The sequence below is a fragment of the Scyliorhinus torazame genome, chromosome 30 (assembly GCF_047496885.1).
Source record: "Scyliorhinus torazame isolate Kashiwa2021f chromosome 30, sScyTor2.1, whole genome shotgun sequence".
Classification (NCBI taxonomy): Eukaryota; Metazoa; Chordata; class Chondrichthyes; order Carcharhiniformes; family Scyliorhinidae; genus Scyliorhinus; species Scyliorhinus torazame.
Genome location: NC_092736.1, coordinates 22,737,314 through 22,764,866, shown reverse-complemented (window position 1 = coordinate 22,764,866; position 27,553 = coordinate 22,737,314). Strand labels below are relative to the sequence as shown.

Here is a 27,553-nt window from a genome sequence, read left to right as displayed (position 1 = left end):
AGTTATTCTTGTACCATAATCATGATGGAGACGCTTCTGCAAAGGATAGAGCGGTTCCCTTTATGCTAAACGCATTTGATAAGAAATTTGCAGTTTCAGCATGCCTAGTTACCTATTGCCTTGCTGTAAGTATAACCATTTATTTTTTTTAAAGTTGATTTCACTAACTTTCATCCATGCCATGTACAGGTTGTGGGGGGACGGGTGCTTAATAATAATAATAATAATAATAATCTTTACTGTCCCAAGTAGGCTTACATTAACACTGCAATGAGGTTACTGTGAAAAGCCCCTAGTCACTACATCCTGGCGCCTGTTCGGGTACACTGGGAGAATTCGGAATGCCCAATTCACCTAACAGCACGTCTTTCGGGACTTGCTGGAGGAAACCGGAGCACTCGGAGGAAACCCACGCAGACACAGGGCGAAGTGCAGACTCCACACAGACAGTGACCCAAGCCGGGAATCGAACCTGGTGCTGTGAAGCAACAATGCTAATCACTCTGCTGCCGTGCTGCCCGAGATTATTGCTTAATTATTGTAAGATCATGTTATGCACAATAATGCTGTGCTAGGGGTTCTTGCGCAGCTTGAATAGCTGAGAAACCTCCACTGGGAGAGAGATTGCATAATACTTAAGATAATTACACGAATACCCTTGTCAGCATTGGTTATCATTCAAAATGTTTTGCTGCACAGCAAGATTTTTGTATTTCTGGCTTTGATTTTATGACAGGAAAAGATTATTTGAATTGACTTAAGTTCCGCATTTTGATATCTCAACTGCATTTAGGTGCCCGAGGAGAAGCAGATGCCCAGAATATCACAGTGCTGGCCATGTGGATGATAGAGCACCCGAGTACAGAGGAAGACGATGAGTCGCAGTCTGCGGTCACTTCAGATTCATGCCATGGAGCCACTGCTTCAAGCAGTAGTGATAAGTCCAGAGACCAGGGCTACTTCCAGTCACCTGGAGAAATACCTGCCGTTGATGCCACGGAGCTGGAGGAAGGGTTCAGTGAAGGGTATGTTGGTGATTTTTGCTATTCCTGGGTAACTACTTGTGGAAGACGATTTTACTGTTATACCCTGTAAAATTTACCTTAAGATTTCATTACAAGAACTGATAGGTCTCAATATTTTGAGCATGCTCTGGCTGGACGAATAACTGGAACAGGTGAAAAAAGTAGATAGATGTACATCATATATGTAGAACACTTGAGGAACATTTTACATCCTGCTCAGTGTTACTGCTGTCACCATGACAACCTTCAAGCAACTTTGAAAATTGCAGTGTAACCTTCCAATACACTGTACAGTTAAGCCCGAGAAATGGTAGGTTTGAGTAGAGTGGGAAGTATCAATGTTTTAACATTTTGGCTCCAGCTGCCTTGAACCTATCCAAAAGTTTTTTTTTTAACAGGAGCAGATGGAGGGTTGTGACCAAAGTATGACCAGGACTTACAATTAACCACTGCTATTCGTTGGTTTAATAATTGGGTTTTTCAGTGTTCCATGTTGCTTTTTCCTGCAGGCCAAATCGATTGGATCAGGAGGAGAATGGATCATCTACTAACATACCTTCTGCCAGGAGCCGTTCGACCGTCACGAGGAGGCAAAAGTTTGAGCTGGCAGCTCGGACTCTGTTGGCACGTGCAGGTGATTCAAACATTCCTATACAAAATGTTGGACTTAAAATGTTGAAAGAAAAGAGTATTTCTGTGTGGCTGGTTCATGCTTTGTTAAAAAATATTCAGTAATGTGTGGAATGAAGAGTAGAATGTGGGTTAGTACGGTGATCTCATTCAAGTGCGCAGTACAAAAAAGTGCAACGGGAAAGTTTGTGTTGTAGACCCATTTGAAAGCCAACGGTAAAGTGAATCGTTATGCATTGCTATTTATGAGTACATACGCGGGCGTTTAATAATTTGATAAAGTGCTTTTCATATTAAAATTACAGCAGGACTGTACCGTTCAGTTCAGGCTCATCGAAACCAAAGCCGGCGGGAGGGGACAGCAATGCCGCAAGATCCAGGTGGCCTCTATGACTTTAACCTCGACGAAGAATTGGAGATTGACCTGGACGATGAAGCCATGGAAGCCATGTTTGGTCAGGACTTTGCGAGTGATAGTGATATATTGGGAATGTGGATTCCAGAGGTACTGGACTGGCCGACATGGGTGTGTGGTTGCAGCTTGTGCTGCTTTTGCTTGTTTACCTTCAGCTTGTGCTCTAAATAATAATCTTTATTGTCACTAGTAGGCTTACATTAACACTTCAATGAAGTTACTGTGAAAAGCCCCTAGTCGACACATTCCGCCGCCTGTTCGGGTACACAGAGGGAGAATTCAGAATGTCCAATTCACCTGACAAGCACGTCTTTCGGAACTTGTGGGAGGAAACCGGAACACCCGGAGGAAACCCACGCACACACTGGGAGAACGTGCAGACTCCGCACAGACAGTGACCCAAGCCGGGAATCGAACCCGGGTCTCTGGCGCTGTGAAGCAACAGTGCTAACCATCCTTCATTTAAAGGCAAACCCATTTTTGCTTGGTTTAGCTTCATCCAGACACCACGGGAGCCTTGCTTTATTGACTCTGGGGAAAGCCACCTACTTTTTTAAGAACTTGCATTTACATAACCCCTTTCTCAATCTCCATGCATCCCAAAGAGTGTCACGGAAAATTAAGTATATTTGAAGTACAGCGTTGCACTGTACAAATCGGGGTAGCCAATTTGAGATCATGAGAAGTAGACAGCTGATCTGCTTTACTGATATCATCCAAGCACATGCTCATTAATTGGCCATCTATTAAACTGTCACTGGTGTCTGGTTGAGACCTTCGTGTTCCACAAATTAACATATCTACCACTGAGTCTCTATGAACAGGGTGGCACGGTAGCACAGTGGTTAGCACTGTTACTCCACAGCGCCAGGACCTGGGTTCGATTCCCGGCTCGGGTCACTGCGGAATCTGCATGTTCTCCCCGTGTCTGCGTGGGTTTCCTCAGGGTGCTCCGGTTTCCTCCCACAAGTCCCGAAAGAAGTTCTTGTTAGGTGAATTGAACATTCTGAATTGCGACTCGGGGATTTTCATAGTCACTTAATTGCAGTGTTAATGTAAGCCTACTTGTGACACTAATAAAGGTTATTATAAAGGTTAATATTACGTGTGGCCTTATTGAATTACGCAACATTGTTATTACTGGCTTTAATTTGGACTTTCAGCTAATTAACTACAACTTTAATGTAAATCGGGTCCTGTTGGTTGTTCTCTGGCTTTATCTTTCACCACAACCAGGAGAAGTGTATCATCTTTTTCATTATGTGAATGGTTATGGAACTCTGGTTACTTGGCCTCAAACAAAGTGATTTTGGAAACCTTGATATTTATTTGTTCCCAGCCATGCAAAAAGAGTGGTGCCATCACCTCGTCCAAGGACTGGATAGACAAGTATATGGTTGAATGCATTTGGCATTGCTGTAATTTTATAGGGGTGATGCGCAGGTAGAGGTGAAGGTCATTCTACCTGTTCTGCCTTCCCCACTGCTTGATGAGGTCGCACATTTATAGTGCGTGCACGACTGCAATTCGAGTAAACTTCAAGTTACTAAGCCATAATTCCATCATGTATTTAGTTGCTTGCTTTGACTTTGAGGCCTACAGCAACGAATCCTTCTCAGTAAAGAGCTTAAATTAAGATGGATCATGTACTTTTGATGCGACTTTCATCAAATTATTTGCATCCTCTGCACCCCACTGTTCTGTGGGGTGTGGAGTATGCAGGGGTGTGGGATTTCTGGGTTTAGAAGTTGGCAGTTCAGTTTGGCTTCAGTTGAAAGCCAAGGCCCTTAATTTCTTAAGATACAGCACCACCACAACAATATGTTAATGTGTTCTGCAAATCAGCCAAGCTATGTTTTGCTCTTGTGGCGTATGTTGTATGCATATTATTCAAAGAATGAAGAAAATCTCATAACACATTTATTTACTAACGTTTTGCGTTGGCTGCTCTTTTGAAGTTATTTCTGATTGCTTTTAACCTTGGTGTATTAATTATTCGCGATTTCTTTTTTGTAAATATTTCCGCTCCCCCCTCCGACTGATACCTTTATCTATCTGCAGCATGTTTGCGAGTCTGATGAAAGAGATGAAGTAGTTGTCTGTGAACTCTGTGATGCAAATGTCGCTCAATTTAACCATCACATGAAGAGAAACCATCCAGGCTGTGGGCGCAGTGCCAACCGGCAGGGCTATCGTAGCAATGGGTCCTATGTTGATGGATGGTTTGGTGGTGAGTGCGGAAGCGGAAATCCATATTACCTCTTGTGTAACAGCTGCAGGGACAAGTACCTGGCCATGAAGAGCAAGACAAAGGCCCCAGTCTCAGAAAGGTGAGCTGAAAGACATTTTCAAATAGAGGACGCAACACAAATTGCCTCCTAAATTTTCTGGGGACATCTATTGAATGCAACTAAGTGTACGAATTCTGATGAAATACTGAAAAGGGGTTCTTCCATGCATCAGTACTGCTAAATATCAGGAGGTTTTGCAAGTTATATGTATGAATTCTATGAAAGCATTTTAATTTTTTTGAAATTCACCAAGCCTCAACAAACTATTAATACTATCTAAATACAATTCATTTCAGATTGTGGTTTCATATATTAAAGGACCTTTTGTTATGCGGAAGGTCAATGTCTTCGCAGGGGGGTTCAGTAGTGTGGTTGGGGAAGGTTTAAACTAAATTCTCAAGGGGGTGGGTGTCAGCATATAGTAGTAGGGGAACTGTAAGTTGCGGGGGGGGGGGGGGTTGGTGCACAGAGAGAAGAGTGAATGTTGAACATTTCCATTACCTATATTTCACGTAAAACAGGCGTTCTCCAACATTTTTCTCCTGGCCTATAAGACATAAAATAAATATTGCCATGAAAGACTGGCTGGTTCTTTCTCCATTCGCTGCTTGTGGAACCTGTTGTCACTGAGCCGCTCCATTCGCTGCTTGTGGAACTTGTTGTCACTGAGCCGCTCCATTCGCTGCTTGTGGAACCTGTTGTCACTGAGCCGCTCCATTCGCTGCTTGTGGAACTTGTTGTCACTGAGCCGCTCCATTCGCTGCTTGTGGAACCTGTTGTCACTGAGCCGCCCCATTCGCTGCTTGTGGAACCTGTTGTCACTGAGCCGCTGTGTAGTCTGCCTACACAACAGTATTGGCTGATGAGGAAAGAGTGCTTAATTGTGTGAAGCATCTATATTGTTTCAACGTTGCCTGTGCAAGGAAATGATGCAGAAATAGCCCAGCACAACCCTCATCAGTCTGGAAATGGAATCTGGAATACATCACTACCCACGATCAACTCTGTTAAAATAACTGGATCAGTCTGAGAGTATTTTATTTTGATTGATATCTCTATTATTAGAAAAATGTAATATTGTTCATTTTACAGGTACAAAGGCCAGGCACCAGATCTGATAGGCAAGCAGGACAGCATATATGAAGGTATTTTTTATTCTTTGATGGGATGTGAATGGCGTTGGCAAGGGCAGCGTTTGTTGCCAGCCCCTACTTGTCCTTGAGAAGATACTGCGTGCTTTCAAATGCTGCATCCATCTTGTGTAGGCGCACCGACAGTGCTATTAGGGACATTGCAGGATTTTGCCCCAGCGACAGGAAAGGGGACTGCATTATAGTTGCTTGGCAGTACAGAAGATGGGGGATGGTCAGCTCAGTTGGCTGGCTGGCAGGCAGGTTCTTGATGCGGAGTGATGTCAACAGCGCCAGTTCAATTCCCGTACTGACTGAGGTTTTCCATGGCCTTATCAACCTTTCCCCTCACCTGAGGTGTGGTGAACCTCCGGTTAAGTCACCCAGTCAGCGCTCTCTCAAAGGGGAGAGAGCAGCCTATGGTCCTCTGGGACTGTGGCGACATTTCCATTTCCAGTACAGAAGAGTATTGCTGAAAATAGAGATGTGCTGGAAAAGTTTCCCGTCGTGCACTCATTAGGACAGTTTGCAAGAATACCAAATTTCAAAGGGCACGTCGAAAAGCTCTGACAGCATATCTCTTTTTTGTTCAACAATTATGTTCCGTCACCATGTTGTGTGGAGGGGAACTTCCTGGTGGTAGTGGTGTTCACATGTGTCCTTCCAAGTGCTAGAGGTCATGGGTTTGGAAGGTGCTGTTTAAGGAGGCTCAATATGTTGCTGCATTGCATCTTGCAGATGATGCACACTGGTTATTCTGTGTGCTGGTGGTGGAGGGCGTGAATGCTTGAGATGGCAGATGGGATGCCAATCAAAGTGGGCTGCTCTGTCCTGGATAGTTTGACCTTCTTGAGTGTTGTTGGAGCTGCACTCAGCCAGGCAAGTGGAGAGTATTCTATCACACTCCTGAGTTGTGCCTTGTAGATAGTGGTCAAGCCTTTGCGGAGTCAGGAAGTCAATGACTTGTTGGAGAATTCCCAGCCTCTGAACTTCTTCTAGCCACAGGATTTAGATGGCTGGTCCAGTTCAGTTTCTGGTCAATGCAAATGAGGGATGGTGATAGTGAGGGGATTCAACAATGGTATTATGATTGAATTTTAAAGAAAGATGGTTAGGCTCTCTCTTATTGGAGGTGGCTATTGCCTGCCAAGTTGTTGGAGGTGGCTATTGCCTGCCATGGCCTTATCAACCTTTCCCTGGTTAAGTCACCACCAGTCAGCGCTCTCTCAAAGGGGAGAGAGCAGCCTATGGTCCTCTGGGACTGTGGCGACATTTCCATTTCCAGTACAGAAGAGTATTGCTGAAAATAGCAATACTTGAGAGAGTGCTGACTGGTGGTGACTTAACCGGAGGTTCACCACACCTCAGGTCAGGGGAAAGGTTGATAAGGCCATGGCAGGCAATAGCCACCTCCAACAACTTGGCAGGCAATAGCCACCTCCAACAAGAGACCAGCAATCTAAATCCTGTGGCTACAAGAAGTTCAGAGGCTGGAAATTCGCCAACAAGTCATTCACTTCCTGACTCCGCAAAGGCTTGTTTGGTACAGTTGATTGCCACTGATCAGCTCAGGCAACATTCACGCCACATTGTAGTATGCAGTAGAGCAATTATCATAGAATCCCTACAGTGCAGAAGGAGGCCATTCTGCCCATCGAGTTTGCACTGACCCTCTGAAAGAGTACCGCACCCAAGCCAACTCTGGCTCCATCCCCGTAACCTACGCATCTTTGGACACAAAGGGGCAATTTAGCATGCACATCTTTGGATTGCAGGGGGAAACCGGAGCACCCGGAGGAAACCCACGCAGACACTGGGAGAAAGTGCAAACTTCACACAGAGTCACCCGAAGCCGGAATTGAACCTTGGACTGTGAGGCAACAGTGCTAACTACTGTGCCATCGTGTCGCCTTAATGATTGTCATTATTAAGTTAAAATTCTGAGGATTAATATTTCTGATTGTTTTCCTGATCTCTCCTTTACTTGCGTGAGGGTGCATACCACACGAGATTGGGTCTGCTCCCAAACATAGAAACTAGAGGATGCCATTCAGCCTGTTTTACCAATCAGTTTGATCGTAGCTGATTATTATCCACTTTGGCTCTATCTCTCTTTGTTCCCTTGGCTAGCAAAAATCTTTTGATCCTGGATTTAAAATTATTAGTTGAAGTTGCGTCCACTTTTTCTGAGAGGTGCACACCTCTCCCACCCTATCGTGCCCAGAAATGTTTCATAACTTCTTCCCTAATTGGCCTAGCTCCCATTTTAATGTTTGTCCCCTTGTCCTGCATGCCTATCTGCAGAAAAGGGTTCTCTCTTGAAATTCTCCTTTCCCTGAGAGAAAGGGAGAAACATGTCACTTTCAATTACTGCCTTCCCAAGAAAAGTGGTTCAGGAAGCTGGTTGTACGAAGAATTAAATAGATTTTTAAACAAATCTTACATGGGATCTGGGCGTGCAGGTCCACAGATCTTTGAAAGTGGCAACACAAGTGGACAAGGCAGTCAAGGAAGCCTATGGAATGCTTGCCTTCGTTGGATGAGGCATCGAGTATAAAAACTGGCAAGTCATGTAACAGTTGTGTAGAACCTTGGCCGCACTTGGAATATTGTGCACAATTCTGCTCACCACTAACAGAAGGATGTGGAGTCTTTGGAGAGGGTGCAGAGGAGGTTTACCAGGATGTTGCCTGGTCTGGAGGGTGTTAGCTATGCGGAGAGGCTGAATAGGTACGGACTGTTTTCATTAGAAAGTTAGAGGTTGAGAGGTGACCTGATAGAAGTCTACAAGATTATGAGGGGCATGGATAGAGTGGATGGGCAGACACTCTTTCCCAGGGTGGAGGGGTCAGTCACCAGGGGGCATAGGTTTAAGGTCCATGGGGCAAAGTTTAGAGGAGATGTGCGAGGCAGGTTTTTTACGCAGAGGGTGGTGAGTGCCTGGCATGTGCTGCCAGTGGAGGTTGTTCAAAAGGCATCGCGACAAATACATGGATAGGATGGGTATAGAGGGATATGGTACAAGGAAGTGCTGAGGGTTTTGGCCAAGGTTGGCATCATGACCGGCACAGGCTTAGAGGGCCGAATAACCTGTTATTGTGCTGATTTGTTCTTTGGGATGTGAGTGTCGTTGGCGAGGCCAAAATTTGTTGTCGTCCCTAATTCCCTTCCGAGAAGGTGGTGGTGGGCTGCCACCTTGATCGCTACAGCTCTGGTGTTTGTGCATCCACAGCGCTGTGTGTCAGTGATGGAGAGAGTGAGCATTTAAGGTGGTGGATGGAGTGCCAATCAAGTGGGGCTGTTTTGTCATGAATGGTGTTGAACTTCGGCTCTGTCCTTATTGACATCTTTTTGACTTACCCATGCAGAAGACTGGGACATGCTGGATGTTGATGAAGATGAGAAGCTGACTGGAGAGGAGGAGTTTGAACTGCTAGCTGGACCCCTTGGCCTGAACGAACGTAGAATTGTGCCCGAGCCGGTACAGTTTCCAGACAGTGATCCGCTGGGAGCATCTGTTGCCATGGTGACAGCAACCAACAGTATGGAAGAGACCCTCATGCAAATAGGTTTGTCCAATGGAAATATATAATGCAATAAAATAGAGTTGTTCAGATTGAATACCTGAAAATGGAAGGTTACCAAGGTAGGTTTCACAGACAAATTCAGTGAATTGCAAATGCATTGGTAATTTAAAAAAGATTAATCGCTGTAGATTATTGGCATGGAATAATCCGTCTGTAATTAGATGAACAATAAATTCACAATCAATATATTAAAAAAAACTTGTAATTATCTTCCCATGATCTGTGCTTCTGTTCCAGAGGTGGTGGCATAGTGGTATTGTCACTAGTCTAGTAATCCAGAGACCCAGGGTAATGCTCTGGGGACCCCGGTTCCAAACCTACCACCAATAAAAGAAAATTTGGAATTAAAAGTCTAATGAGGACCATGAATCGATTGTCGTGAAAAACCATCTGGTTCCCTGATGTCCTTTAGAGAAGCAAGTCTGCCGTCCTTACCCGTCTGGCCTATGCATGACTCCAGACCCACAGCAGTGCTGTCTGAAATAGTCCAGTAAGCCACTCCGTTCAAGGGCAATTAGGGATTGTGTGTTTCTTGAAGAGTACACCCAAGTCTGGCTGAAAATCAGCAATTTGAAGTTTTGCACCTTTTTAAAAAAAAAAAATGTCCTTTTTGTTCCTGTTCTTCTACCAAAGTGAATAATCCTGCTTTGTACTCCATCTGCCGCCTTGAAGCCCACTCCCATAACCTATCTGTATCTCTTCAGAGCATTTTTGTGTCCTCGTCATGGCTCACATTCCTACCGTTATCCCTAACAGCAAACATCAGATGCGTTACTCCCGGTCTTGTGTTAACTATTCACAATATGTTAAAGCTGAAGAAAAAATAACTAGCGTCACATGTTTCATGATCAGTGTACTGAACCACTAAAAAGCCAACAAAGTACTCGCTGAAGTATAGCTATTGTTGAATTGTAGGGAAAGGCAGCAACCAATTTGCACAGATCAACGTTCCGCAAACACCATTGAGATGAATAACCAGATTTTGGACCAAATCTTGGTTGGAAACTACCACTGTGTTGATGAGAGACACCATTACTAAAATGTAGATCAACCAGCAAATTCAGGGATTAAAGGAGGTGGCACAAGTTGCAAATTTCTAGAGCTTGCTGGTCAATCTGCAATTTATTTCGTACAAGTGATAACTTGCCCTTAGCCTCCCATTACTTTTTAAGAATTTATTGGGTTTGCATGTTAATTGCCCATTAAACTCGCCCGCCAGATAGATTTAGGGCTTTCCGACTTATGTTAACAAGTACCTTTTAAGCAACCTAATAATTGTTCTTGCAGTAACAATCAACTTGAGGAAGGCACAAAGAGGCTGTGACGTGAGTGGGCTACAAGGTGGCAGACAGTGTATAATGTGGGAAGTGTGGTCCAGATGTTGAAGAGTTAAAACCGCGGTGACTAATTTAGCCAGGAAAATTGCACATGGGAGATTAGTCAAATTTTTAACAATTGTTTTTTTTCTTCCTTTCAATCCAATCTCTCTCCTCTTTCTATACCTGATTTGACCTATTTCCTTCTCTGTCATTCCTCTATTTCTTTCTCAATCCTAAAATCTAATTGGTTTAAGTAACGCACTGTTGTTCCGATATTATCGGCTGTTATCGGATCACCGTTTCAGCACGTTGGGGCGCAAAAATATTTTGAGCTGGAGGGTGAAGAGAAGAGTCTAACTAGACACCGCACCAGATGATTTGCTTCAGCAAGCATAGCCCCATATAGTTCAGTGATGCTAGTTGAGGAGCAATAATGACAATGCTGGGAAGAACTCTTTTTGTTCTTGTATCAATTAACCTTTCCACCTATTTGGGAAGGCAGATTGGCGTCTAATCTGAACGATAGCACCATACCCCCTCAGCACTCTCATTTCTTAGTATCAGGTAATGTGATCAAGCCTCTGGGGCAGAGCTTGAACTTTCAAATCTTCTGACCCAGCTTCTAAACTGCTTGTGCAGTTACTTGTTAGAATATTTAAAAGGCTGGTCCAGTTACATTTCAGTTCTGTGATAACCCCATCAGTTTCATCGGAGTTTGGATCCAACGATGCTAATATCAATTATTGTTATGGACAGGTAGTCTGACTCCCATGTTAAAGATGGTCATTGGCTGGCACTTGTGTGGCAAGGATGTTGCCTACCTCTTATCAGGGGTAAGCCAGAATGTTTTGCTCCATATTGGCACGGTCTGAGGAATAGTGAATGGAAGTGAACGCTACAATCATTAGCGAGCATCCCCTGCTCTGAGCTCTTGATGAAGGATTGGTGACGGATGAAACAGCTAGAGTTTGTTGGCCTGGAACACTGCTCTGAGTTCCAGCGATGTCCTGTGGCAGAGATGATTAGCCTCAAGTAACCATATATCTATTTGCTAAGCTTGAACCTCCCATTGGAGAGTTTTCCAAGGGCTTCCTGAATTTGCCCTTTTTTGGACAAAGATGGTAAGTGGAGCCGAGTGGTCCTGAAGCTATTGATGAGTAACTGCTCTTTGATAACACTGTCAACGAGCTCTTCCATCATTATGTTGATGATTGGGAATATCCTGATTGGACATTAGTTGACTGGGTTAGGTTTGTCCTACTTTTTCTAACTTCATAATTAAATCATATTCATGATTAAATCTGCTCATCTTTAGCACACAGGAGCAGATTCCTGCAGTTCATATGGAATCACAAGGTATAAAAACTGAAAATATGTAGACTGATAAAAGTAGTTAACCATCTGGTAGAACTGAGATGATAGCATAGAAAGTATAGTAATGGGAAATTTGAGGTACTGGGGCAGCGCTCATTGCTGTAGAGAAAATTCAAGCTGTTCAACTGAGAAGGGTTTTGAGAATCTTGCGTTATTCACTCTTTTCAGTGGCGAGGGTCAACTGTTTAAAATCATCATTAATAACGAGGCGACAGGTTACAAAAATTTCCTCATGCAAAGAGTTGTTAGAGTGATGGATGTTTTGGTATAGGGAACAGTTGAAAGGAGGGTTGATGAATAGTTGAACCAAAGGACGTACAGGACCTTTGAGTAAAAGTAAGGTAGTGAGATTTGCTTTTCATTGGTTTAGTAAAGACGGTAGGCTTAACTGGTCTCCTTCTGTCCTTTCAGCCTCTTGGGTTCTCACTCTTTTACTTTATGGTCTCCTCACACTAACACTATAACTTAAATGTTCTATCAAGGTTGCCTTGGATCTGTAGATAAATGTTCGTCCGGAAGAGTGACACTTGGGGAACAGGCAGCTGCCCTGCTAAATCCACATGACCGAGTTATGGCCTTGAGGAGAGTGACTGCCGCAGCACAGGTCCTTCTAGCAAGAACCATGGTTATGAGAGCTCTTTCATTGTTATCTGTCAGGTAGGAAGAAGTTGATTCCTTTTTTTTTTTTTTTGAATGATAGCTCAATGCTAAAGTGGTTATAAGAATGAGACTATGTAAGAGTCCTTCCTGTTTATTTCCTTTGTTCCTATTTCTTTGTTATTTTATTATTGTGATTCTTGGACCCATAATCGGAATGTGCCTTTAAGCAGAAGACTCCAAATTGAAGCAGCCTGCTTGTCAGGATACTAGGCTCTGTTTTTAGCCAGGCTCCTCGGCATCGAGTGGTTCTTGGGAACAAGGTTTGGAGGGAATTTGATCGATTTGGGTGGCTGGCAACCGGTGGGTTGGCCAGGGGACAGTGTTCTGCCTGACAATGATTGGTTCCTGCATGATGCTTTCCGAGAAGCATTTAGACCTTGGAAATCTCTCGCGCTCTCTCTCCTTGCGGAAGTGAAAGCACTGCTTTATTGTTCTGAAAGCAGTGAGTGCCTGGCAGATCCTTTGCTGTGAACAAGAAATGATGTGGAGTCTGCAGAGAAGGAAGACAACCTTGCCAGAGAAAACAATCTCAAGCCCAGAGGAAAGATGTATCAAAACGGAAGCTGAATTTCAGAAAGACAATAATTAGAAGTCATCCCTGTGCATCAAAGATCCTTATCCTTTTATTTTTATTAATATTTTCTTTCCCTTTCCACTATCCTTTCCCCTCTGTTTATGTGTGTCAATATACAATATATATATTTAGTGAGGGTAATTCGAAAGAGGGGGTTGGGAAAGGGGTATTAGATAGTCAGTTACATTTTTTTGTCCATTTAATTATAATACTGTACATAATGTCATGTGAGAGTACCCTTTAAGAAATGGGTGTTTAAGAAATGTACCTTTAAGAAATGGAGCTGCTCATGTTACTGCAGTGATGTCAGAATGTGGGTGGAGCTGAGCTCCACTTCTGCTTTTTGAGTTTCAGTTTGAGAAAAGCTTGGGTGTGTCTGTGAGCTGCACTGCTCTTGATCGTTGCCATCCAAAGACTATGGATCATTTGGAGAACTCAGAATTGTAAAAAGGTCTCAGTATTGAATATAAATCTAATGTGCTCCTCCTGTTTAGAGGTTTAAGTTTTTGGATGTTAAAAGAACAGCATACAGATTACTTAGTGTTGTATTCTTTGGGGGTGGATTTGATTTACTGGTTGCTAAGATGTTCACTGTTTGTTTTAGAAAGGTTAACTTGAGTTCATAGAATAAACATTGTTTTGTTTTAAAAACCACTGGTCCATTTTCTGCTGTACCACACCTGTAGAGTGAGCCGTGTGCTCCCCATACCACAATCTATTAAAAGTTGTGGGTCAGGTGAACTCCATGATACACTTTGGGATTCTCTAAACCCTGACCCATAACAATAACAAAAGGTTAATTGTGTTATTGGGCACGGCCAAAGGTCTCGGGTATTTTAAATATAATCTAATTTTACCTGCATTGCGACTCTGGGTCAATTGGGGCTGGAATTGACTGTGCAATAGCGCAGGGTGTCATGACAACTAGTCTGGGACTGTTTTCTGTATGCAAGTTCCTTTCTTTAAAACCAATGTTCATTTTTAATCTGCTTTCAATGATATTCTAAAAAAGGCCTGTTTAACTCGAGAGATTTCTTTTCCCCCATGTAGTTTTGGCAGCATGAAATCCTTTTCACAAACTTGGTGACATGTTTGACCCCGAGATGTGCTTCCAACCACATCTTCATGCCGCTGCGAAGGCTGTCTTTCCACCTCCATAAAATCGCCCTGCTCGACCCAAATTGAGCTCATCTGCAGTTGAAACCCTCAACTATGCTCTTGTTACCTCAAGATTCTAACACGCTCATACCTGGACCCCAATGCCTGAACCACCATAAATTTGGGCAGCACAGCTTTGGGTAACGGCCATTAGTACCTTCCTTGTTCCTTAACACCCTTTGTCTTGTGTCCATGAAATCTTTGTCAAATCTCCCCTTAACTTCCGCCTTTCCCGGAACTTCTGTTTTGCTCCACTTCTTCCGCATATAAAATCCGTCACCTTCCCATCTCTCTTCAGCCCTGAAGAAGAGTCATGTGGACTCGACGTTAACCGTGCCCCTCTCCACAAATGCTGCCGGACCTGCTGAGTTTATCCAGAATCTTCTGTTTTTATTTCAGATTTCCAGCATCCGCAGTATTTTGTTTATATTTTTCTAAGTTACTTTGTTCAGAACCAAATCTATCGACGCATTTCCTTTCTACAGTAAAATTTGGTTTGGGAACATTATTTCCCTGATGAGAAGTTTTGAGTTACAAATGATTTTTTTTTTTTAAGTTTTAAAAAAAACTGTGACTGTGTGGATAAATCTTTTTTGTTCACGAGAAATGATGCTGGTGTCTCACTGCTGTGCCCTTCCCTCTGTTCCCTCCAGTGGCTCTAGTTGCAGCCTAGCAGCAGGCCTGGAGTCTTTGGGGTTGACGGACATCAAGACCCTGGTTCGGTTGATGTGTTTGGCTGCAGCAGGCAGAGCCGGTCTCTCCCCGAGTCCAGGAACCACCAGCATTTCAGATCGGCCATGTGGAGTTCACAGCAAAGCCAACAAACCAATTTCCTGCCTTGCCTACCTGAGCACCGCGGTGGGCTGTTTAGCGTCGAACAGTCCGAGTGCTGCAAAGCTACTTGTTCAGCTCTGTACGCAGGTAACATCTGCAGTGTGTGTAATTATTGTTGGTTTAGCCTTACTTTTGTGTAGCATGCTTCGCAACCTCGGGACTTTACTGTCTGACTACTTCACTGAGTACTTTGCAGCCACTTCAATACTTTGGAAATGTATCTGTTGCAGTTTATTTCCTTCCCTCTACATGCAATGTATTTTCCTTAAAATTTAATCTGATTTGTAGTTTCCTTTCATAAAGAGATGTTGCTTAGCCTCCATTGAGCACCTCTCAGCAAAGTGGCTGAGATCAACCACTCTGCTTTGGGAGCTTGTGAGAGTTTACCTCTGTCCCACCACACTGGCACAAAATGTGTTGCTCCCAGGAGTCCAAACTTTGGTGTGTTGTAGGTGTGTGTCTAGGCTTGGGGAGAGGAGCAGTGGGTGAAGCAACGAGGGAGGTGGTGAGGGGGTTTTGAGAGGAAAGCGTTGAGCAGGAGGGAGAGGGAAGCAGCAAAGGGGTCAGCAGAGGTACGCAAGGAGAGAGGGGGTCAAGAGGACGGAGGTGGGAAACAGCGAGGGAGCCGGGAGGGGTAAACTGGAGGAAGCAAGCCGGTCAGGAGAGGCGGCAAGCGGGAAGGAGCCAAGGGGGGTTGGGAGAGATTTGTGGTAAGTAGGAAGGAATATGAGGGGGGTCATAAGAGGCAGTAGGAAGTGTTTAAAAAAACAAAACAGACTGAGTATGTACCTTTTATAATGCAGTTCTTGGGCGGCACGGTGGTGCAGTGGTTAGCACTGCTGCCCACAGCACCTGCGTTCGATCCCGACCCTGGGTCACTATCTGTGTGGAGTTTGCACATTCTCCCCGTGTTTGCGTTGGTCTCACCCCCACAACCCAAAGATGTGCAGGGTAGGTGGATTGGCCACGGTAAATTGCCTCTTAATTGGAAAAAACAAATTGGGTACTTTAAGATTATTAAAAACAATGCAGTTCTTGCCACCTGTGCAACAACTGCTAAACCTAGTGCCATTCAGGTAAGTTGCCGAAATTACAAACTGCACTAAAAAACAAAAATGCACAATTTTATGCTGATACCAAAGATCAAAGTGAAAAAGCTAACCAAAACTTGCTCTTAACCTTTATGCCTGGGGTCAGTTGCTGGTTTGCATAACATCTGCAGGAAGGCGATGGAAAAGGAGGGAATTGTCCAGATGTGTGGGTCAAAAACTACCATCTTTCCTTATCTCCTCAGAACCTGATCTCAGCGGCAACCGGCATGAATCTCACTACCATAGATGACCCCATTCAGAGAAAGTTCCTGCCCAGTTTCCTTCGCGGTATTGCTGAGGAAAATAAGCTGGTGACGTCTCCAAACTTTGTTGTAACTCAAGCGTTAGTGGCACTGCTCGCTGACAAGGGTGCCAAGCTGAGACCAACCTACGACAAGGCAGAGATGGAAAAAAGAGGTAGGTCTGTCTCTCAAATTCATGTATAGGTGAATGCAGTGTGAACTGTACTAATTACAACATGCTCGGTTTGAACAGTGGTATTTTAACCCTTCGAGAAGCCGCAAAAAACGATTGACTTTGGGCTAAAATGCTTGCATGGTGTTTGCATCCATTATACTTTTGCCGACACTAGTTTATTTTTGTCATGTGGTTTTTCTACGTACTGAGACAATGACCAGTGTGTCAAAACTTCACTTCTGATTTGCGCATTCTATCCAACATGCATTTTACTTCCTGTTGCTAATTTGAAGATTTAAACGTAAAAATCACCTATACTTTTATTTATTTTTTAAAAAGTTTTTTCAATATAATACAGCATTTAAAGAATTTTGAATAATCGGTTATATGACACTTTGTATGTAGCAAGGTGAGTGCAGTACCATTGCTTTGTTGTTATCTTGACCGTCATTCACTGGGGATTGTCTCACTGTTTTGTTTAAGCAGGTTTTATTGCCCATTTGTATGCCCATCCTTCCTATGATCCTTCTGCTGTAGGCCCTCTGGAGCTGGCTAATGCCTTAGCAGCTTGCTGCCTCTCATCTCGGCTGTCTTCCCAACACAGACAGTGGGCTGCTCAGCAGCTCGTTCGGACTCTTGCAGCCCACGATCGCGACAACCAGAGTAAACCGCAGACGTATGCCGATATGTCTGGGGATCTACGGAAATGTTCATTCAACAAGCTTGAAGCACATCAGAATAGGGTAAGAAATACACTTTCGCACCTGTAAATATTGCTACGGTCCAACCTGGAACATTGAAAAGAAATCCAAGTTTATAAAAAAAAAAAATGTAGAATACTCAATTATTTTTTTTCGACCTAACCTGCACATTTTAGGTTGTGAGATTGAAACCCACGCAAACACAGGGAGAATGTGCAAACCTCACACAGATTGAGTGCCGGGATCGAACCCGGGTCCACAATGCTGCAGGCAGCAGTGCTAACCACCGCGTCACTCTGCCTCCCAAAAAGAAATCCAAGTTCTCCCATTTTAACCAATAGAAGTACTCCATAAGATTTTATTATTTTTTTGTAAACAAAATGAAAACGCCATTACATATAGAATAAATTAAACAAAGCAAATACAAGTAAGTTAACGCTACAGCATCTATATGTTATGCACTCAGTTTTGCTTCCTCCAATAATTATTAGATACACAAATCTTAAAGTTATACATTTCTGTAGGGACCACCCATTAGTATGCCACAGCACACTGGGGAATTTTCCTCGGCTCCAGCTATTCTGAGGTAAAGATTTTCTTTTATCCTTTTGGCGAAGATCAAGCGTTCAATCAAGCCCATGGTGAGGTGTAATGCCTTTTCTTATCAGCCTGGATCTTGTGGAGACCATGAATTGGTTTCAATTTCAATTGAAATTTGGAGGAAGCAATGAGATGGATTTTGCACATTGACTTTGAAACTTAAAGAACATAATTATTTTTTTAATTTTCAATTATCCTCTTGTCTGTGACGGCCACAGTCCCTTGTTTCTGGTTACTTTTCCAATACTTCCAAGTTAACCGGTTCGATAACTTTCTTTTTCAATAAGACACTGAAGCCTGCTGTAGATTCTCTCATTAACTGCAAACTAATTAATGTTCCACCTTCCGTCCCTCATAAAATTCGAACAGATTAGGTCTCACCCAGCTTCCCACAGCGCAGGTCTGTCTAACCATCATTTATTTTGGAAAACTTGCCTCAGCAAACCTCACTAGGTTCAAACTGCAATTAAAATCTAGCCCGGCAAACTACCTCAGCTAAGTTAAAACTAGAGAGCCTTCCAAAGCTCCGTCCATCTCCATGATGATGTAGTCTGCTCTGGGCTATCCTTAAACCGACCTCTGAGCCAATTATCTAGTTTAGCACAGGGCTAAATCGCTGGCTTTTAAAGCAGACCAAGGCAGGCCAGCAGCACAATCAAATTCCCGTACCAGCCTCCCCGAACAGGCGCTGGAATGTGGTGACTAGGGGCTTTTCACAGTAACTTCATTTGAAGCCTACTTGTGACAAGCGATTTTCATTTCATTTCAATTATCCCTCGCTTACAATTTCCCCAGCTAGGCCCAACTGCTGCTTCATAGCTCTATCTCTTCTGACTCTATTCAACAAGCCCCAGGGGGGTAACCTTTCGAACTTTCTATTCTTTAGGTGATCTGTCAATCACTGAAGCCCAGCATTTTCATTACCTTATAGTCGCACAATAATCGTCCCAGCACTAAACATCACCTCTAAAATATTAACATGAACCATGAAATAGATAGTCACAAAAGTATGGGCTGAAAGTTATTTTTTCCTTTTTGTTACAACATATTTAAACTTGGCAGCTCGTGATAAAGTGGTTGTAAGTAATATCTGAGTTGCCATTATTTGACTCTTAATAACTTTCTGAATTCATTCAGCTCTTGAGCATCGGTTGCTTGCAAGTGAATTGTTGCGGTCTTGGTGTGGGGAGGGAAAGGTTCTGACATTTATCGTCATGGCCATCTTGAACTGCAGCCACTCGTAGGATGGGACCCAGTTATTTTGTCAAGTGGATACCAGCTGCCCTATTCCTGGTGCTTGCCAGAGCATTGGGCGTAGTCTATTTTTGTTTTGGTTTCTGGAAAAAGTAGGACCTGGGAACAGAAATTGATGTACGGTAGACGTTTAGAAAAGATACTAGAAAGAAATGGTGAAAATAGGATTAATCTACCAAGCTTGTGGAAACCATTAGACTTTAACTGTATCCTATAATGGGCGAATGAGGGCAGCACGGTGGCGCGGTGGGTTAGCATTGCTGTCTCACGCCGCCGAGGTCCCAAGTTCGATCCCGGCTCTGGGTCACTGTCCGTGTGGAGTTTGCACATTCTCCCCGTGTTTGTGTGGGTTTCACCCCCACAACCCGAAAAATGTGCAGGCTAGGTGGATTGGCCACGCTAAATTGCCCCTTAATTGGAAAAAATGAATTGGGTACTCTAAATTTATTTTAAAGAAAATAATAATGGGACAATTAGATGGCAAGATTTTCATTTATACAGCACCTACCATGACCGTGGGAGGTTCCAAAGTGCTTTACAGCCAAATAAGTGCTTAAAAAAAATAGTGTAGTTACTGTTGCAATGTAATTAATATAATTGAATGTATTTGTAAATCTTGACTTTCCTTCTGTTCTTGCTCCCGCTTGCTGTGTGCGAGTCCCTCGAGCTGTAGCACTGTATTGGAACCACCTGGAGAAATTCCGAACCCTTTTCTGGTCTGCCCATCACTATATTCTGACAGGGCTGCACTGTAAGGCACCCCGATATGCTGAGATGTAGCGCTTTGAACACATGATTTCAAGCTGGGTGGAAATGGGCAGAGGATTGGTCAGTCCTTGCCTCGTTGGTGCACTGATTTCAATAAAAAGAAAGACTTGCATTTGCAAAGCACCATTCACAGCCACCGGGCATTCCAAAGGGTTTTGAAGTACCTTTTGAAGTGTAGCCACGGCGGAAACACAGAACCCAACTTGCACACAGCAAGCTCCCACAAACAGAAATAAGATAATCTGCTTTGTGGTGTTAGTTAAGGGATGAAGTTTGGCCAGGACACCAGGGAGAACTCCCCTGCATCTCTTCAGAATGGTGCTATGGATCTTTTATCCACCTGAGTGAGTAAACTTGGTGCTACCGTATGCAGGGGTCGGTTAGCTCAGTTAGCTGGACGGCTGGTTTGTGATGCGGAACGACGCCAATGGCACGGGTTCATTTCCCGTACCAGCTGAGGTTATCATGAAGGCCTCGCCTTCTCAACCTTGCCCCTCGCCTGAGGTGTGGTGACCCTCAGGTTAAATCACCACCACTCAGATTTCAAAGAGGAGAGCAGCCTATGGTCCTCTGGAACCGTGGTGACATTTACATTTGCCATATACATCATTAACTTTTTTTTAAGAGTTTTATTATGAATCACTTGTCATTATATTAAGTTCAATGGCTGAGCCCTCCTGTCCCGTCCACCAGCGGGCTTTACTGGTGCTGACGAGTCACTGGATGTTTGGCTGGCTTGCTGCATCTGTCATGGCGGGACCCACCGCAATGGGGCCAGAAAATCCTGGCCCAAGTGTTTTAATTGCTTTGATAACACATTTCTAAAGTAGTCTTTTTTTAAATTTCTTTAAAGGTGATCACATGTCAATGGTGTAACAAAAAAGGTCTCCTAGCAACAAGTGGCAATGATGGGACTGTTAGAGTGTGGAATGTCACTAAGAATCATTACACCTTACAACAAACCTGTGTCTTCAACAAAACGTGAGTGAATTTAAACACAATTGTGTGGATTATTTGTAGTCAACGTAAGCGTATTTGAGTTTTCACAAGTAATGTTGAATATTGCATTGGCTTTTTATTAAACAGAGAAATTATTTCAGAAGACTTGGGCAGCCTGGGTTCACCGTGTGACCCAAATTTGTCTCTCATTTGTTGGAGTGTGAGTGGAAAATACATTGCAGCCGCTCTAGAAAAGGTGGTGAACATCTGGCAAGTCACTGGTATGGCACTTAATATATTTATACTTCGTAAAGTAAAATTCTAAAGTTCGTTATTTTGTTTCAGAAGTAAAATGGAGCAGCCCAAATGTCCATCTATTTCTTTTGCCACCTTGAAATATTTGTTAACTAACGGACTGAAGGTGCCAAGCCGCTTTGACCTGCATCCTATGGTCTGAAAAGAAGATTCCAGTGGATTGAAAACCCCCTCAGTTCAAGAAAGGAGAGAGAAAGCAGGAAACTATAAGCCAGCTAGTCTAATGTGTATCACTTGGAAAAATGCCGGAATCATTGTTGAAGAAGTAATAGCAGGACTTCTAGAGAATCATAATACAACCAAGACAAGTCAATGTGGTTTTATGAAAAGAAAATGGTGTTTGACAAGTTTATTAGAGTTCTTTGAGGGTGTAACTGCTGGGGTAGATAAAGGGAAACCAGTAGATGTAGTGTATTTGTTTTTCCGAAAGGCATTTGACAAGGTGCCACGTTAAAGGTGTCAGGGGTAATATATTAACATGGATCAAAAAAAATTGGTTAACTTAACTGGTGCAATGATAAGAATCATTTTCAGGCTGACAAACCAACTAGTTTGTCCATTATTTAAAGTCTGTATTAATGACTTAGATGAAGGAGCCAAAGTTGCAAACAATAAAAAGATGTGTCAGAAAGAAAATGGTGAGGGATATAGACAGGTTAAATGAGTCGGCAAACAATTGACAGATGCAGTACAATGTGGGGAATATGTGAGGTTGTCTATTTTGCTAGGAAGAAGAGAAAACTGAATATTATTTAAATGGGGGTAGACTGCAGATTCCTGCAGCACAGTGTCCTGGTAAATGGATCTCAAAAGGTTAACATGTAGGTGCAGCAAGTCATTAACAAGGCCAGTTGCCTTTACTGCAAGGATGATGAGTATAAATGTAGGGAAAGGTGTTGGTGAGACTGCACCGAGGAGACTGCATACTGCTTTGGTCTCCTTATTCAAAGGGGGAAGCATTTGCATTGGGTGCAGTTGAGAGAAGATTCACAGGCTGATTCCTGGGATGAAGGACTTGTCTCGGGAAGAAAGGTTGGGCAGGTTTAGCCGATACTCGTTGGAGTTTAGACAAATGAGAGATGATCTTATTGAAACATATAAGATTCTGAGGGGAAATTAAATGGTAAATGCCGTGAGGATGTTTCCCTCCTGGGGGAGTCTACAACTAAGGGGTGTGGTTTAAGAATAAGGAGTCTCCCATTTAAGTCTGCGTTGAGGAGGAATTTCTTCCGAGGGTCGTTATTCTTTGGAATTCTGTTCCCCAGAGAGCAGTGGCGGCTGGGTCATTGAATCAAGGCTGAGATTTTTTGATTTGCATTGGAATTGAGATTTGTGGGGACAGAAAGTAGAACTGAAGCCTCAATCAGGTCAGTCATGGTTCTATCGAATGCCAAAGCAGGCTGAGGGGGCCCACTTCTCATATTTTTTATTTTTTTCTTGAACCAGTATTCTTAACTTCTTTTTATTATTGGTGTTCATGAACTTTGCATGTGTGTAATGCAGGAAACCTCTGCAAAGAGAATGCTGCCCCAGTGCTTGACTTTAGATCAAATAGCTTTGCAAGCAACGCAAGCTCATTTGACCAAAGGACTGCAGTGTAAAGTTGTATTTTCCAAGGTTGCATTCCTGCCAGGAAGCACTTGTTGGACATTTGTGTATATGCTACCCACTGTTTCTGTCCCATTCTGTGTACAGAATTTCTAACAAATTCTGCTCTTTGGCAGAAATGCAAGCTCCCAAGTTATCCTGGTAAAGTGAAGTGTTTCTGTCTTTTATAGGAGGCAAGGGGCTTTTAGACATACAGCCACACTGGGTTTCTGCTCTTGCCTGGCCTGAAGAAGGTCCAATAGCTAGCTGGGCAGGCGACACTTTAGAAGTTCTCCTTGTAGGACGAATGGATGGATCTCTTGGACTCATTGAGGTAGTGGATTCATCTACCATGCACCGACTTGAACTTGAGCACTGCTACAGAAAAGATGGTAAATTTTGCCTTTGTTTTATCAATTGCTCTGTTCCATTGTAATTCCTATTCAAATTGGGGTGTTGGCCTTCCTCCAGACCATCACCTGGCTATATCCTCCAGTTCTGTCATTAATAGTCTTCTATTGGATAAATCCTGGAAATTGTCTTCCAGTATTTTTTTTTCTAGATGAAAGTTCAAACTATAGGGGAAACCAGTTCCATTAGGTCGCTATATATATTTGTTGGAAGTACAGTGTGCTTCTTAACCCTCCAAGCCTGTAACCGTTCCAGTTTTGGCATTTAACCCTTGGCTTCTGCAAAATGTCAGCTCTGTATTTTAACATTTGCTTTAAATACCCGAGATCTTACTCGCACCCCACAATCCAGTTTATTTCCTGCCCCCCAATTTTGTTCCATTACTCTGCTGTGAAACGGGTTAGTTTTAGTATGGTCAGGCCGCAGCATTAATGCAAGTTTTTTTTTTTTTTTTTTTTTTTCCCCCCCAATGGTGAATATTAACTTTTAAAGTTGCAATTATCATAGAATCTACAGTGCAGAAGGAGGCCATTCGGCCTAGCGAGTCTACACTGGCCCGTGGAAAGCGCACTCTAATTAAGTCCATGCCTCCACCCTATCCCCGTAACCCAGTAACCTTTTTAGACGCTAAGGACATGGCCAATCCACGTAACCCGCACGTCTTTGGACTGTGGGAGGAAACCCGTGCAGACTCCGCACAGACAGTGACCCAAGCCGGGAATCAAACCCAGGTCCCTAGTGCTGTGGAGCAACAGTGTTAACCACTGTGCTACCTATTATTCCATACTTTGCAAGAGGGATCAGCACAGCTGTCATACCTGCAAAAAGGCAGGCCCAACAAACAGAATTGGCAAGATAGATAACAGAATTATTTTACAGTAAGAAGTCTTACAACACCAGGTTAAAGTCTAACACTTTCGAATCACTAGCTTTCGGAGCAGTGCTCCGAAAGCTGGTGATTCAAAAGTGTTGGACTTTAACCTGGTGTTGTAAGACTTCTTACTGTGCTCACCCTAGTCCAACGCCGGCCTCTCCACATCAGAATTATTTTAGTTGCTCAAAGTGGGGGATGGGGCAGGTGGGCTGGAATAAACCTGCTCGTAGGCGAGGACTCGCTCAAGGGAATGGGGAATGACCTTATAAAGGTGCAATATCCAGACAGAAATTGTACAGAGGGGCTCATGCAGTCACCTTGAGTGTCAGTTTTAAGGCTTTTAAATCTCAGCAGAGATTTCTAAAGAGACCCATATCCTGTTGCCTTCACCACAAATGCTCTGAGAATCTCTCAGTTTTGCTTGGGAGGATCAAGGTGGTGTGGTCCAATCTAATGTATTGGGCAGCCAGATGAGATGGTGATATTAAGCAGCAGAGTCTCTTGAGATTCACTCTCTCCCTGCACTCCTTTCAAATTGTATCCTTTTGTTTATATTGGCCACTCACTCCTAGGAAGATGTACCTCTGCATTAAATTTCATCCCATTTCACAGGCCGATGACTCACCTTTCAGTCTCACTCCACAGTATAAATATTTCCCGCTTTCTCTGTCTGTTAGCTTTGACAAAGAGTCATCGGACTCGAAACGTTAGCTCTTTTCTCTCCCTACAGATGCTGCCAGACCTGCTGAGATTCTCCAGCATTTTCTCTTTCGTCACAGGCCTCTGTCCTCTTGCAAATTACTAAAATCAGGAGTATCATTCCTGAATTGTGAGGAGGATAGTGAAAGACTACACATTTTAAAACTGTGCTCTGTACATCCAAGTCTAAATCATTAAAATGTAAGAGTCCAACTTAATTCTGTTAATTGCACAAACCTTTTTTCTTTGTTCCTTGTCTATTAATTTTTGCAGATTTCCGTATTTTCATTTGGCTGATTATTATATGTTAAAGAACTATAGTAGAATATCTTAATATGATCACCTGTATGAGAATCTTGTTCTCACAATTACTGCTTACTGTCTCTAGTTGCTGTATTGGCCATTGCTTGGTATAGTGAGGATAAACCATTTGCAGTGGGTTATGCTGATGGCAAAATGCTGATCGGCACGAAAGAACCTCTGGAGAAAGGAACCGTCGTTCTAATTGATGCATACAAGGTAGGTTCAAATCAGAAGTAATTCTGAGGTGTGTATTATATGATGTGTAGTGTGTATGTGACTTCATGCAAATGGAAAATGTGGAGAAACCAATGAAAGTGTTAGAGTAAAATTAGGGAGACCTTGAAACAGGTTCTAAGGGTAGCACGAGGTAATTAAGAGAGGGGAATGTGCATCGAGACCAGGGTGTCCTCGTACACCAGTCGCTGAAGGTAAGCATGCAGCCTCAGCAGGCGGTAATGAAGGCAACTGGTATGTTGGACTTCATAGCAAGAGGAGCAGGGATGTGTAGCTGCAATTATACAGGGCATTGGTGAGGCCACACCTGGAATATTGTGTGCAGTTTTGGTCCCCTTACCTGAGGAAGGATGATCTTGCCATTGAGGGAGTGCAGCCAATGTTTATCAAACTGATGCCTGGGATGGCGGGGCTGACATATGAGTGATTGAGTCGGTTAGGATTATATTTGCTGGAATTTAGACGAATGAGGGGGGATCTCATAGAAATCTATAAAACTCTAACAGGGCTAGACAAGTTAGATGCAGGAAGGATATTCCCGATAGTGGGGGTGTCCAGAACCTAGGGTCATAGCCCGAAAAGGTATACCCTGTATCTTGAGACTGAGATGAGGAGAAATTTCTTCACCCGGAAAGTGACAAGCTTGTGGAATTCGCTACCATAGGAAGCAGTTGAGGCCAAAACATTGTATGTTTTCAAGAAGGAGTTGGATTTGGATATGGGGGAAGTGGGAACAGGTTACTGAGTTGGATGATCAGCGATGATCCTATTGAGTGGCGGGACAGGTTCGCAGGGCTGAATGGCTTACTCCTATTTTCTATGTTTTAAAGCTGTTATAGCTGCTTTGATATTTAATGAAGATCAATGAAAGGATAGCCTGACAGATCTTCTCAGTACTTTAAGAAGGGGAGATGGCAGCATGAAGTTATGGAGATCTAAATCATTTTCACGAGAGGAAAGGGAAGGAGGGTGGCAGCGAAGCGCAGTGGATAGCACTGTTGCTTCGCAGCTCCAGGGTCCCGGGTTCGATTCCCGGCTTGGGTCACTGTCTGTGCGGAGTCTGCACGTTCTCCCCGTGTCTGCATGGGTTTCCTCCTGGTGCTCCGGTTTCCTCCCACAGTCCAAAGATGTGCAGGTTGGGTGGATTGGCCGTGCTAAGTTACACTTCGTGTTCAAAAAAAGGTTGGGTGGGGTTACTGGGTTACGGGATAGGGTGGAGGTGTGGGCTGAAGTAGGGGGCTCTTTCCAAGGGCCAGGGCAGACTCGATGGGTCGAATGGCCTCCTTCTGCACTGTAAACTCTGAGGTTAGTGTTTATTTTGAAGTGGGAAAATTCAAGCAGTTGTGTGGGGTTGGGGCAAGGGAAGACTGGATTGATGTGCTCAGTGGACTTTTTAATTACTCCAGCTTTGTTCTTGATACTCGATTGCCTCTGACATCACTCTCACTTGAGAAATATGATTTTCTAAGGACCAGAAAACTGTATCGTGTAATGAGCAATGTGATTTTCTGCTGCGTTGAAACAATGTGTGACCTGGCTGCCCCGTTGAGTCTAAATGCTGCAAATGAACATATCCTGAAATCCGTCGGGGTAGGTTGTTTTCCCTGGAGCAGACACAGACATACCTGGCTCTTCCTTGAGGTCTGAGTTTGTGGTACCATTGCACACCAGGAACACATCAGTTTGCTGGATGAGAATCATAGAATCCCTACAGTGAAGGAGACCATTCGGCCCGCCGAGTCTGCACCGACCCTTCACCCATACCCACTTCCCTATTCCCGTAACCCCATAAACTAAGCTGCACATCCCTGGACTCTTGAGAGACAATTCATCATAACCAATCCACCTAACCTGCACATCTTTGGAGTATGATATCTTTGGTTATGGTGCATCCATTATATACCTGGTTGTCCGTCCGTTTTGATGGTTAGGAAATCGAGTGGCCAGCATAATAAGCTTATTCTCTTTCACCTTTACACGATTTGCATAACCCTGTTGTTTTTTTTTGTCATAAAATATAATTTGATATGTTCTACCTTCCTTTGTATCTCTCTTATATTCCAGCATGTTATTCCAGCATGTCATTTAAGGCTATGTACATATCTTTGCATTATGCTTTTCTTTAAGTCATGTAGTCTTTTTATTCCAGACCTCCACCCAGGTTCAAGGAGCTGAATTAAGCGACTTTGTCATAAAAAAATTAAGAACGTAACAGTTAGGAGCAGGAGTAGGCTATCATCCAGCCCCTGGAACTCCTCTGTCATTCAGTAAGATCTTTGATCTAAACAGCAGCCTCCCACCCAATTCCGACTAGTCAGAGATGGGATGTCATTCTCAAGATCAAAAATGTTTTTGTCACTGTA

General features: G+C 43.5%; 1 protein-coding gene across 1 annotated transcript in view; it reads left to right on the top strand.

Moving 5' to 3' along the window:
- The window catches only part of LOC140404429 (probable E3 ubiquitin-protein ligase HERC1), a 300,792-nt gene that overhangs the window by 197,115 nt on the left and 76,124 nt on the right, over positions 1-27,553 (top strand). The window contains 14 exon segments of the mRNA XM_072492956.1: positions 794-1,025; positions 1,535-1,659; positions 1,961-2,181; positions 4,132-4,400; positions 5,454-5,506; positions 8,860-9,060; positions 12,254-12,428; positions 14,817-15,084; positions 16,292-16,505; positions 17,043-17,248; positions 20,682-20,809; positions 20,915-21,048; positions 22,861-23,061; positions 25,042-25,172. Coding sequence (XP_072349057.1) covers positions 794-1,025; positions 1,535-1,659; positions 1,961-2,181; positions 4,132-4,400; positions 5,454-5,506; positions 8,860-9,060; positions 12,254-12,428; positions 14,817-15,084; positions 16,292-16,505; positions 17,043-17,248; positions 20,682-20,809; positions 20,915-21,048; positions 22,861-23,061; positions 25,042-25,172 — 2,558 coding nt within the window.